General features: G+C 38.1%; 1 protein-coding gene across 4 annotated transcripts in view; it reads right to left on the bottom strand.

Annotated features, from left to right (window-relative positions):
- The window catches only part of mast3b (microtubule associated serine/threonine kinase 3b), a 36584-nt gene extending 25789 nt beyond the window's left edge, over positions 1-10795 (bottom strand). Inside the window, exons 1-3 of one of the 4 annotated variants that reach the window (XM_016665037.1) lie at positions 10779-10795; positions 10106-10232; positions 6491-6580 (exon numbers count right to left, since the gene is read on the bottom strand). In XM_016665037.1, the coding sequence (XP_016520523.1) occupies positions 6491-6580; positions 10106-10152 (137 nt within the window). In that variant the 5' untranslated portion in view covers positions 10153-10232; positions 10779-10795. Of the gene's footprint in view, positions 1-2029; positions 2218-6490; positions 6581-10105; positions 10438-10778 lie in introns of those variants that run through there. The other 3 variants (XM_007541115.2, XM_007541110.2, XM_007541122.2) reach the window with 3 other exon arrangements.
- Positions 10796-12476: the final 1681 nt, after the last annotated feature.

Raw genomic sequence — 12476 nt, 5'->3', positions numbered from 1 at the left:
CCAGCTTGATGAAGACCAGAGTCGACTCTCACAGGAAGCAATCTTTACACTTTGGACATTGACATTTTCTCATTCTTGGCCACACCCCTCACTTCTGTTATTTCTCTAATCTGTAACTCCAAAGATTCCCATTGGATGTTCTTAAAGCTCACATCCTCTACCAGAAGCAACCTACTGAAACTTTTCTGAACATACGTTTCTCCTCTTCTTTTAATGCTGTTTCAAACCAAATAGATTATGCGACTAACTTCTACAGCAGCGCATGCTTATAGGAATAGTATGACAGTGCCTAATCCATTGTATTATTGCATTCTACAGTAACAATAATACAATTAAGTTTATACATCAGACAGCTGAAGACTAACCACAGGTATCAAATAGTTGATGCATGCACACATCAATTACAAACTAACTGATGTATGCATGCATACATCATCACAACTGAGGAATTTCTTAAAGAATCAATTTCACTTCAAAGATGCAAAGATTTACAAACAATGCGAGGACAACTGGGACATCTATAGATCTTAGTTACCAAATATAGATACACTTTATAGTTTAATACAGATGAGACTTATCATACTTGGCGCATGGAGCTGAAATCTCTTCATCTTTGCCCTCTGAGATTTACCTCAACCTGTGAGATTATTTCCACCTTCAGAGCAGCTCTGCCATGAGAAAGATTATACAACTACAACTACAAAGCTACAGGCAAATGCAGGACAAAACAGCATGGTCATATCAGATGAAGAGGGAAAAACAGTTGAGAGCCAAAACACATACAAAAAAAGGAAACCGACTGTCAACAAGCTCAAGGCTGCAGGGGGAGAGGGCTGTGTGTGCATCAACAGCAACAGCAGGCCCAGCTAGAACGACAGATGTCTGGAGCCGTGGAAGCATGTGTGTTCTTTTTTTTTCTTTTTGAGCATCAGACCGGAGAAGCAATAATAGAAAATAAACTCAGACCGCAATAAAAAAAAATAAAAATCACATTGCTATTCAATCATCTGACAAATAAAGTCCTGACCAGATTTTAAATAATCATTAAATAAAGGGGAGAATGCACTGATCAGGCTTATCCACAGCTGATTCTGATATCCAATTTTCACTGACATTTTACCAATTCCAATTTTGTTTTCTTTTAACATAACGCACCAAACAGAAAAATCTGTGATGGAGGTTCTGCCTTAGTGTTGGTTCTGAATCCAAGAGAAAACGAAGGAATTTCAATATTAGCACCATTTATGCATCAAAGCAACGTTTATCAGATTTTTTACACATCAAAAAGTGCATACTTTTTTATTTAATAACTGAAAATAGTTTCAAGTGCTGTTGTTTCAGGAGGAAATTGACATTTTATTTATTGCGACTTGGTAAATCTATAATCATATTGTAATTTCATGAGAACTGTTAAAAAAAATTTCTATTCTTTAAATTTTATTAGTTTTTTTATATTATTATTATTACTCTACAACTTACCAGTTAGTTAAAGCCAATGGCACTATCGCAATATTATTGATTTGCTAAAAATAAATGTTGGTTGCATTACTGTAATTTTTAAAACATTTGTGCCTCTTTACATTTCAAAAGAGGCAAAAAAAAAAGCCTCTTTTGAAATGCAAACAATGCAGAAACCTGCAACGGATCCTGTGTGAAACCCTGATTCAGGTTTACAGGTAAACACGACATCAGAACGGTGGAAATCAGACACCTTGTTACCATGACCAAGTTTCATGGTAACCCACACTGTATCTGTTTCTTTAGGCCTGCCAAACCGCTCCTTTTGTTCAGCCACAGCCAGAGAAACTTGCAATCAGAGCTGCTGAAAAATGCTGATGATCATTAAGGACTAACGATGCTTTTTCTTAAACTAGCATGCTGTGGCTCTGTTGACACCCAAATAAATAAAACAAATGTGTGTTAGCCTGCGCCAAGAGCAGACATCACTCACATTTAAATCAACAAAGGGTCACGTTTAAGCTTTTAAAAACAGTTTTTGTCATCATATACGAACTCCTTATTAAAGTACCTTTTGGATCGTTTCAGCAGCGAAACAGGAACAAAACGGGATTTGTTCTGGCTCGGAACCGCAGAACAGTGACTCGGATCCGACATCCTGAAAAAAAATTTCAAGCGAAATAACCCTGTCTCCAACTTAACGAGGGATTTTTCTTTTTTCTTTTACAAAACTGCAGCTCTGGTGGATGTGAAAGCCGCTTCTTCCCCTCCTCCTCCCGCCGCTACTGCTGCTGCTGCTGTCCCCACCATCGTATCTTCTTCTCTGGGATTCCTTTTGTATTCATTCTGTCTGCCGCGTGCTGTTCGGTCCCAAAGGCTGCGGAGCTCCCGTCCTTCACATCCTCCGGTCCGCCGTCCCACAGCAGCCCTCAGTCCGGAAAGCCATGGCAGGTGGTCAAGTGTGTGTAAGACCGTCTGACGACAACAACAACAATCGTACACACAATAGTTTTTGGCAGAGCAGCCGCTAGCTGCGTGTGCGTCCGTGTGAGGAAGCTGGAGACTGTTGATGCGTTCAGGTGCTGCTCGGTAATCTCGGTTACACACTGCTACTATTGTATTCCGTTTGAACAAATTACAATGTAGCTTACATAAATACTGTTTAGTCGACATTAAAAGGGCTATTATGCCTAGAAAATATTTGAGCACTGTACCATACGACCTGAATCAGTTAGTACGAATGTAGTTTAAATAAAAGTATTATTTATTATTAATAATATAATATATAAATATTATTTAATAAATTTCTTATTAATGAGAAGGAACATTATATCTTACACAGTGACTGTAAAATAAATGTAGAGTAATTGCTGCATATTGCATATCAATCATTTCTTGCATAATGTTTTTTATTCACAATTTTGTAAATCGTCAGCCAGATGATTTGATGTTTTAATCTTACTTTATACCATTGATATACAGAAAATGAAAATGGAAAATAGGTCAATCAGGTGCATTTACATTACGGACTGAAGTGGTCATGTTGATTAATATGCCCTCACTTTTCTAATAAATAAAAATCTTTAAAGCATTTAAGAGTTTCTCTCTTTGGTAGTTAAGCATTTATGACTCAATCATTTAAAAACTAGATATCTGTCCTTTATAGCACGTTCATCTTCACCGTTTCAAAAATATAATAAGGAAATGTGCAAATCACAAAGATGCACTTTAAAACGTATGTCCACTAATGGCATACATTTTGTTTTAATACATATATTAAAACAAAATTATATTGAAATTAATCTTACAAAAACAGAAGAAGAATCCCAAAGCAGCTTGTTATAATATACATGAATATCCATATATTAGTTATGCAGAAATTGATTGTTGGTATGTTGTTGTTAGGGGTTACCCTGTCTATAAAAAAACTAAAAAGCAGTTTTATGAAGGGCTGTTTTTCTGTTGAATAATGTCTTGTTTGGCTTTGTTTGCCAAAAGTATAAACATGTATAATTACATTCATCTTCAATTTGATAAATAATGACACACAAAGTAGTGTCCCATACATTTAGAAATTTTAACCCTTTATAAGTCCAGGCAAAATATTTTAAAACATCATTAAACGCAAACTGTACAACTTCTGGTAGAGTGTAGCCAATACTTGCAGTGCATGCTTCTTTTGCAGTAGGGAAAGCAAAATGTCGCACAGAACCTGAAAGCAACTGAAAAAGGTGGATCATACCATGAGGAGCCAGGTAGAGGGAAGATAGAGTCAAACTTCATACTTTGTATGTTCCGCTGTGTAAAGCTCTGTTTGCTATCTATTTGTACTTTTGTGTCAACAGTTATAATAACTGAAATAATTAGTATTTAACAACTGATTTTTCTAAGATTAAAAGATTAAAACTGACCCAGAAAACTTTACCTCATTGCTCCCAGCTTTATTATGAGGTTTGGGTTTCTGTCTTGATTTATACAACATATTGCCCCACTAAAAACGGATTTAGTTATTTTTTAAGGGGTATTTAAATGTATAACCCTCATTTAAAAAAAAAAAAAATGGTGCTTAATCAAACATCAGAATCTTAAAATAACTTTGAACGTTGCTATACTCAATCTCCAGAAATCAACTTTGGTATAATTTTAGTATAATTTTAGGAAACGCGAAATAATTTCCCTTTTTCTACCTATAGTTTCTCCAGTCCACGTATTCACTTTGTGCAGTAATGGCTCAGCATCCTATCTGCAGAATCTCAGCCTTTTCACCAGATATGAGGCAGATTGTTGTCATATTTACTTTGAGACATACTTTTCCATTAGTATTGCTGAGCCAAGCTGCTGCACACGATGTGCCAAAATCAAAGACTGATGTCAGGAAGCAAATCACTTACATCCAAAGATAGACTCTGATGCAAGAGTAGGAACATGTTTCTGGATTTGTGAAGTAACAATGGAGGGGGTTTAAAAAAGGGTGGCTGTCTCCAATGTAAAAACAGTGTGAATGAAGAACAAACACCTCCTGCCATGCTGTGGCACGACTGTCTGAAAGGGAGTTTACTGTGCGTCTGTGACAGATTTTCGCAGCTTAAATAAAATTTGCTGATTTTTTTTTTTCTTCTTCTTTTTGCCCCCCGACAGAGTGAATAAGATTCATTAAAGTACAGAGCGTACTGAGACAGCCAAGCACAGCTCAAACATCCAGAAACATGCTGGATGCAGCAGTCTCTGTTTGCAGTGCTGCCTTCCTCCACAGCACCCTGCACTGTTACCAAGCAACCCGCAGAGGCACAACTGATAGGTCGAAATAGGAGCACCTCAATATACGGTGGAAAAAAGCAAACAAAACTCTGAAATTTTTACCCAGTTATTTCTTTTCGGTGCAACAGCTCCCTTTATTCGGCTCTTGTTTTTACCAGTACTCCATCATCTGAGTCTGTTTCAACCTGTTCTTGTCTATGTCACCTATCAGTCCCTGCATTTATGTCTCATAATTGTCATTTTTAACAACTAGAGATGCAACCTTTATTAATTGCCTAAGGGTAACAATGGCAGATTTTCGGAAGGTATCCACAGCAATATGAATCGTTATTTGCTGATTATGAAGTTGTAATCATAAAGCCAGAGCAACAAAGACAAGTTGTAATTTTTTTTTTTTTTTTAACTACTGCACAGAACTTTTAAACATCAGCTAATTTCTTTTAGCAGTGCTTCCATGGATACTGGATGATTGTTTTAATCAGTAGCTCTCCAGGCTTTTTCAAGAGCTTCCGTGCTCTTTTGTTGGAGTCCATTGTGCACAAGTGAAACCATGCAAGCCAGGTTAAAAAAAATAAATAAATAAAAATAAGCGAAGATCTTACACAGGACTGTAATTCTTCATCCACTGCATTTAGCTCCTGTCAAACCGTCTTAATGTTCATGATTTTTTTTTTTATTCTTCATTATTTTTATTTGTTTTATCCCAAATGACATACGTTGAAAGAGGATAGCAGTTCTTTTGGACATAGAATAGTTTGAAAAATGATTCAATTAACACATACTAAAACATACAAATCAGATAAAACGTGCAGAATAAAAGCAGTAATGCAGATAAAACAGAGACTCTTCTTTTGAGAAGAATCTCTGTAGCAGTCTGCTTTTGCTTTTTTGTAGCTTTGCTTTTGCATGTTGCAGTTCTGTTTCCCTGATATATACAGCTAAGAAGCTTCATGGTGAGGATGACAGGTCTCTGATAATATTCATGCTCCTGCAGTGGCTATGAAACTGGTAAGAGACAGAAGGTAGTGACACTGAAATTACCTTTCTAATATTCCTTCGCTGTCTTCTGTAGGGATCTGTTTCATGCTGTAGCACCACATTTTGGTACTGCTACACACGTTGTGAGGATGCTAGACTGCAGCCTTTTTACAGATGCAAATAGAGAATTGGGAGCAAATTGTTTCTTTGTGTCTGGCTACTTTGCTAAACAGCCAAAGTATCAAATGTAAATCTGACTCCACATTGTCTTTTATGAGAAAAACTCTGGGTCATACCAGAGTTCAGTCTGCTGTTTAAATAAAATGTTCTAATTTTTTTTACCCTCTTCCAACTGAAGAGCAGAAAACAAATACAAATTTCTCTGAAAGTAGGTAAAAACTACAAATGAAAGAAAAACAGCTGATATCCAAAAATGTCAGAAGGTCTTTATAAAGCTAAAGGAAATATTAATCGAAGTAAATTATAAAAAACTGGAAGCAACCGGTAATGAATGCCTGCAATTCATTACCGGTCAGGATTTAATGTCAAAAACTATATAAACTATATAAACCGTTTTTAAAGGCTTACATACAGCCTTTAAAAACAGCTCCGAATGTATAAAAAATATTTTCCAAACAAGACAAATAATACACATGCAACCCTATTAGAGTACTGGAGCTAAACAATTTTCTTTTCTGTCAGTCAAAATGTCAATATAAGAAGTCCAGTGTGGTTGGATTATAACTTAAATACCTCTTGGAATAATCACAGTTGTTGTGTAACCTAGCTGTCTTACCTCCATGGATGTAGGGTTTGTAAGGGGCTGCAGGGACTGCAGGGGCTGCATGGGCTCAGGAGGGTCGGGCTCTGGCAAGTGGGGGACAAACTGCAAGGGAAGACATGGTGGCATGGATTAGAGAGCTGAGTCAGGAGTTTGACAAGTCACCGACTGACGTCAGAGTGTTGTCCTGTAGGGTTAGAGGTTTGTGCCTGTGACTTCAATGATGGACTCTCAGCAAGTCGCAAGCATTTGTGACAGGGTGCTTGGATGCATCATCCGGCAGGTTTATCATTTCATGTCAGCAGAAATTGATCAATGGTGTGTCAGTGAGCCAGAAAAGTAATTTTATCTTCTAATATGTCAAACTAATATTTACCTCAGTATTAGAATTTCATCAGAACAGAAATATTTCCGAGGCCACAAAATAGAGTTGGGGAGAAAAATGTTTAATCCATCCATCCTCTGGAAATTTGTGTCTTGAAAATGTTTGATTTAAAAAAAAAAACCTTTTAGAATCTGAAATTGACATTTAACTGGATCAAAGAGTTTCTGAGGGTCTGATAAGACTTAAGCAGATACATTATGATGTAAGATTTACATAATCCTCAACTTTACACCTCAGTGCACCATTTTTGCATAAAGATATGCAAGCTCAGCCTGCTCAGCCACCCTAAGGTGTACATCGTACTAACGCTGACCGGGCAAAGAGGCTATTTCCTATTGATTTATCTGCTCAGATGTAAGCTCTGCCTTCTGGGCTCGACTATTGTCTCTGTGCTGCAGAAGCTTCTCAAAGTACAGCATTGACTAGCACAGCACTAATGAACGTGTTGTCATAGTAATGCAGGAGGAGGGTGAAAAAAACAACTCTTTGTACAAAGAGTCCTCATTCTCTAAATTCAACTCATAATCATACAACAAATACCAGGCATGTAATTCCCTCAAGGATTATAGATATAACGTTCTTATAGGTGTTTCTGTGCTGCATTGTCCTTCATTTATGTCTTCTCTTTTAACTCACCCCTGTCCAAAGTGTGAAGTGAGTAGAGAGTCTCAGAATGACTCAATGGTGGCATTAACGCTGAATTTATAATTTTACTTGGATGTACACAAGGGCTACAACTACACAATGGGAGTATGATTTAGGATGTTTCCAGCTATTTGCTTTTTCCTGCCTTATTATGCAAACATCCCTGCATACAAAAGAACTCTAATAAAATTAAGCAAATATGAAAACACTCAGTTAAGCACAGGCAAAAGTTTTACGCCTTTCTGTTCATGTTTGATGGTGATGTTTTGGTTCGGAGATGCCATTAAAAACCCGTAACTCCTCCCTTTCTCATGGAGGGTGAAAACCTCCTCTGAATCCCCGCTCTACGCAGGAACAGATGCTACAGAGTGCCTAAAAATGAAAATGACATGAAAATAGCGCATGCTCAGCTGAGATGGTTCATGCAGGAGGCAGATGGATGGATCAGAGAATAAGGATGTGAGCAAGTAGCTCCTACGCCTTATGGATCAGCATTTTGTGGGCACCATGTACCCCCCCCACCCCTTCACTATATAAAGAAAAGCTGCATTCACTTAGGAGGAAGAGTGGGTGGACGTAAAACTGCAGTCTTTTCACATAATTTAATGAAAATGGAAATCACAGGTTCGTAAGATAATAAGAAAATTACATCTTCTACATCGTCTTTCTTCATGTCTAAAAACTTGTAGTTTCTCAAAGTGCTGAGGAGTGGAGGGCAGTGTGTGATTCATTCAAAAATCATGCGGTGAGAAGACCGCTGAGCTGAAAATCTTAAAGAAATAAAATTAGGAAAATATTCAGTCAGGAGTTGCAATTTTTTATTTTTTTATTTTTTGGCCTGATCTCCATATCTTCAGAGGTGCTAACAGCTCCTGTTCAAAACTGACAGCTTGACTTCTACTCCTCAGGTTTAAATATTAATAGACACGCAGGAGGAGGGAGTTGTTTGCCCTTGATTTCTTAGACTAATTTAAGAACTCAAAATTTTTCCAAATTTATATATACAGCTTTAAAAACTGAGCTGAGATAAAGAAAGAAAAAAAACACCACATCAGTGTGTGTTTTGACAACTGGATCTTCTCATCGGAAATTAAACACATTGTTTGATTGTTAGTTGTTTGATTCTCATTGAAATACAAGCTGTTTATCTTCATGGTGACATCAACAAAGAAAAGATATTCAAAGTTGGTTAGATTTCCATATTTAAATAATAAAACACATAACATTACAGAAAAAGAGTGAATAATAACATGGCGCACCCCAGCAGTTTATCTTGTGTTAGCTAAAACTATCTGATTGTACCCTCTAACAGCTGGCATCCAGGGTTTGCACTAATGGATGATGAGTCTTTTAAGACATTTTTGCTGGGTTGTTTTAAATTAGGAACATTTGTCCAATTCATCCAGAGTAAATGGACCATGTAAGGTCTTGACTTAAGTCTGGACCACTTCAATAACTTAATTTTGTTTTTTTCGCCATTCAGCAGGAGGCTTTGGGCTATGATGGCCTGATGAATAAAACCAACCTGTTGTTAACAACTAAAATGTATTTCCATCTTCTTGGCAAGTTGTTGGAAGGGGACGGTTGGTATTTCTTTGGTCATGTGATCACAGTTCAACTTCCACCTAATCAGTGCTATGCCTATCACTGATCATATTATTTACACACACGAGTTAAATGCAGAAAATAATGACTAGAAATATTTTTCTTTGCCCAACCTTTAGCACCTTGACCCCTTTGCCTTCCCCCCCCCACTTTTTTGTGCCACTGACATTGACTGTCATGCAGCGCTGGGTTGTGGGGAGTTTACCTGAAGCAAAGAAGCTGTGGAGAAGTCAGCGGGATGGTTGCTTTTATTTCAGGCGTCAAAAGGGTATGAAATGTAATGCAATATTGAAATATAACTTATTGGCTATAACAGCAAAATCTACATTGGATATTGATTTTATCCCAAATTTTCACATTGTTGCATCCCTAATTAACATGTATTTGGTAACAAAAAAAAGTTTTTATTTTTATTTTACATAACCTTATGAAAATCTATCTATCTATCTATCTATCTATCTATCTATCTATCTATCTATCTATCTATCTATCTATCTATCTATCTATCTATCTATCTATCTATCTATCTATCTATCTATCTATCGTAGAAAAGAAATAGCGCCTCCTAGAGCCGCAGCATGTGAAGCTGGTGGACCACCTGTCTAGGAATATAGAAAGCTGTATATATTTTTTTCTTATAGTGTAAGACAACTTCTTTGCAGAGCATACCACACACCTACACGTATATGTTATACTTTAAAAATTATAGATATAGATATATACATATATAGATATAGATATAAACATACATACGTGAGTTATCACCTGCCTTTTGTATCTTTCAGTGCTTTGGAATATTCCTGTTTTTGTTAGTTTAGAGAAGAGTCACAACTCTGTTGTGACTCTTCTCTAAATGTCTGTTGACATTGAACACAACACGGACGTAAACGCTTTCATTTCCCCTCTTGCAGCAACTTTTAAACACCGCAGTTTCACAGCCCTGAAGCGGCTGCACCACAAATATAAACATACTAATAATAAAAAGCGGAACTTACTCCAAAGTCAGAGAGGGGATCTTCAGTTTATCTCGCCTGGACTTCATGCTTGCCGAAGCAGGAGCTTCAGTTCTCACACAGCGCGGCACCGCTCCGGCTTCCAGCCTCTCATCGCCGTCGTGTCTCACTAAAAATACACAGGGTACCGTCTAACTGCAACTTCAGCGGATTCCGAAAAGAAGAAGAAAAATAAATAAGTAAAAAAACAAGACAGGATAGAGCGTAGTTATAAACGAGCGGAATGAGCATCTAATGCCTGATGTCCGTGAATGAGGCGCATCGCGGAGAGACTGCCACAGATATCGAGGGAGCGACGGGTCACCGCGAACCTCCATGTGACTGGTGGGAAGGGGGGCTGAGGGAGGGTGGGGGGAAATCAATTTCTCTGGTGGGTGACACTCAGCAGAGGCGAGGAAGAAGGTGGCGTTAATGTAGACCGCAAACATATTCTGAATGTTGTCATTTTAAAGAAACATTGTAAACAAATTCAGTTTAAATCAGTTTAAACATTTCTCCTGTTTTTGTTCATTATTTTTAACCAAACTATATCTGCGTTTTCTAAAAAAAAAAAAAAAAAAAAGCAATTAAAAGTTTCAACTCATTTGAAAATGACTGAATGAAAGTGGAGAGTCGTGGCGCTCTGTTGGCTATTCATGCAGAAACTGGGGAATACCTTCGCTGGAAAACGTGACAGATGCGCTCCTCGCTGCAGGCGTGCGCGTCCGTGTGCGAGCGCCTGTTATCTTACTGTGCGATGCGAGCCTTTGTTAAGTCTATGCGAGCTAGACATCGCAGGTTGCGCCTCTTCAGCCACCGCCTGCTTGAAAAGTAATTCCCATAACGCATGTGTAGGATGCGTTTTTGCAGATGCATGCTTAAAAGCACATTTATAAACTGCGGGTGGGAGTCTGCGTGATGTTTAATCAACGCACATTTATGTTCTCTGTAACATGCTGTGAGTATGCAGGAGACCGTGAGGAATATAATATATTCGCTGTGTTTACTCCCCCACTTACTTTTTTGGATGCGCCGACGGCACCTGTGCCCTCCTGGTTGCTATAGGAATGAGCTTGGCACAGGCACACAGCAAACAGTGACCGCATATCTGTCTTTTGCTTGCATGTACACTCACGCAGTCGCTCATCTACGACTTTCTAGGACCTCATTCGTTTTCTGAGTTTTTCTCTGATCACAAAGGAAGAGACGTTTATTCTACAGTGCAATCCGGCTGTGTATACACATTGTGGTCTACACACCTACAGATGCAGAGGTTGCTTTACGCAGCATATGGCAGACATGGCGAAGCACGTGTTTGTTTCAACAAATTCCTTCCTGGTTTGGGCATCTGTCTTCTGTTCTAACTGAGTCCAAACACAGAAGAGGTGAAATTTAGCTTTACTATTATTCATAACTAACTAAAGACCTCTACGATTGTGGATACTCACAGAAGACCAGTCATTGTCAAAGGAACTTGTATGACGATGACCATTATTTGAAACTGTTAAACACAGCTTAATGATGCAATGAGCAACCCATGAGCAGTCCTCTCATCTTTTAAAGCGATCCCTCTGGAAGCTGAAAACATTATTTTCTAACTTTCTGCAGCTGCTGACTGTGCTGCAGTTTTAACACTGTCTCACAAAGTTGGTTTTAGCCATTTTAATTTCTGCCTTCCCCTACTGTTAAAATATTTGTTTGAAATCTCTCTGCTGAAATATAAGGATGTATTTTGCTGCCATTTGGAAGTCGCTGTTGAGTAAAGTTGCTGTGTCCTTTAACTACCACATGGTGGGGCTTCAGTCTTCCACTACACAAACGGATGGTAATATTGTCAAGCTTTTCAATATTCAGTTTAGGCTCATGTTTGTGACTATCAACCGGTGGGAAGGAGCAACAAATAAGATAGGGTAGGGGTTGCAAGAGGCCCCCAGCCTGAACCTACAGGATGACCCCCTGGGAGGCAGAACATGCCTTCAGAGATTCAAATTTTTCTTTATAACATCTGAAAAGAACTATAAATCAAAGCCCTCTACTTTTAAAGACAAATTATGATACCCCAGTAGCTTATATAGTAGGGTGCCCCATTGTTGACTCATGGTTGCTAAAAACCTTACCAGACTGACTGATTTTAGTGACATAGTGAGTGTAAAATATTGAATAAAATGTTGTGCCACATGACTGGCTTTATTTTCACTCTTATATTTAACTTTATGACACACAAAACTACAAATGAATCGTCCTTATTGTCTCCAGGTGCATTCTGGGTAAAGCTTGTCACCCGGTCAGGACTCTGGAGAACGTATATACACAGTGAGGAGGCAATTGAGTCATTTGACTCTGGTGTTTTGTACCTGTGGCACATCTAAAAACT

The sequence above is a fragment of the Poecilia formosa genome, unplaced genomic scaffold, assembly GCF_000485575.1.
Source record: "Poecilia formosa unplaced genomic scaffold, Poecilia_formosa-5.1.2 Scaffold10, whole genome shotgun sequence".
Classification (NCBI taxonomy): Eukaryota; Metazoa; Chordata; class Actinopteri; order Cyprinodontiformes; family Poeciliidae; genus Poecilia; species Poecilia formosa.
This window is presented reverse-complemented; position numbering and strand designations above follow the sequence as displayed.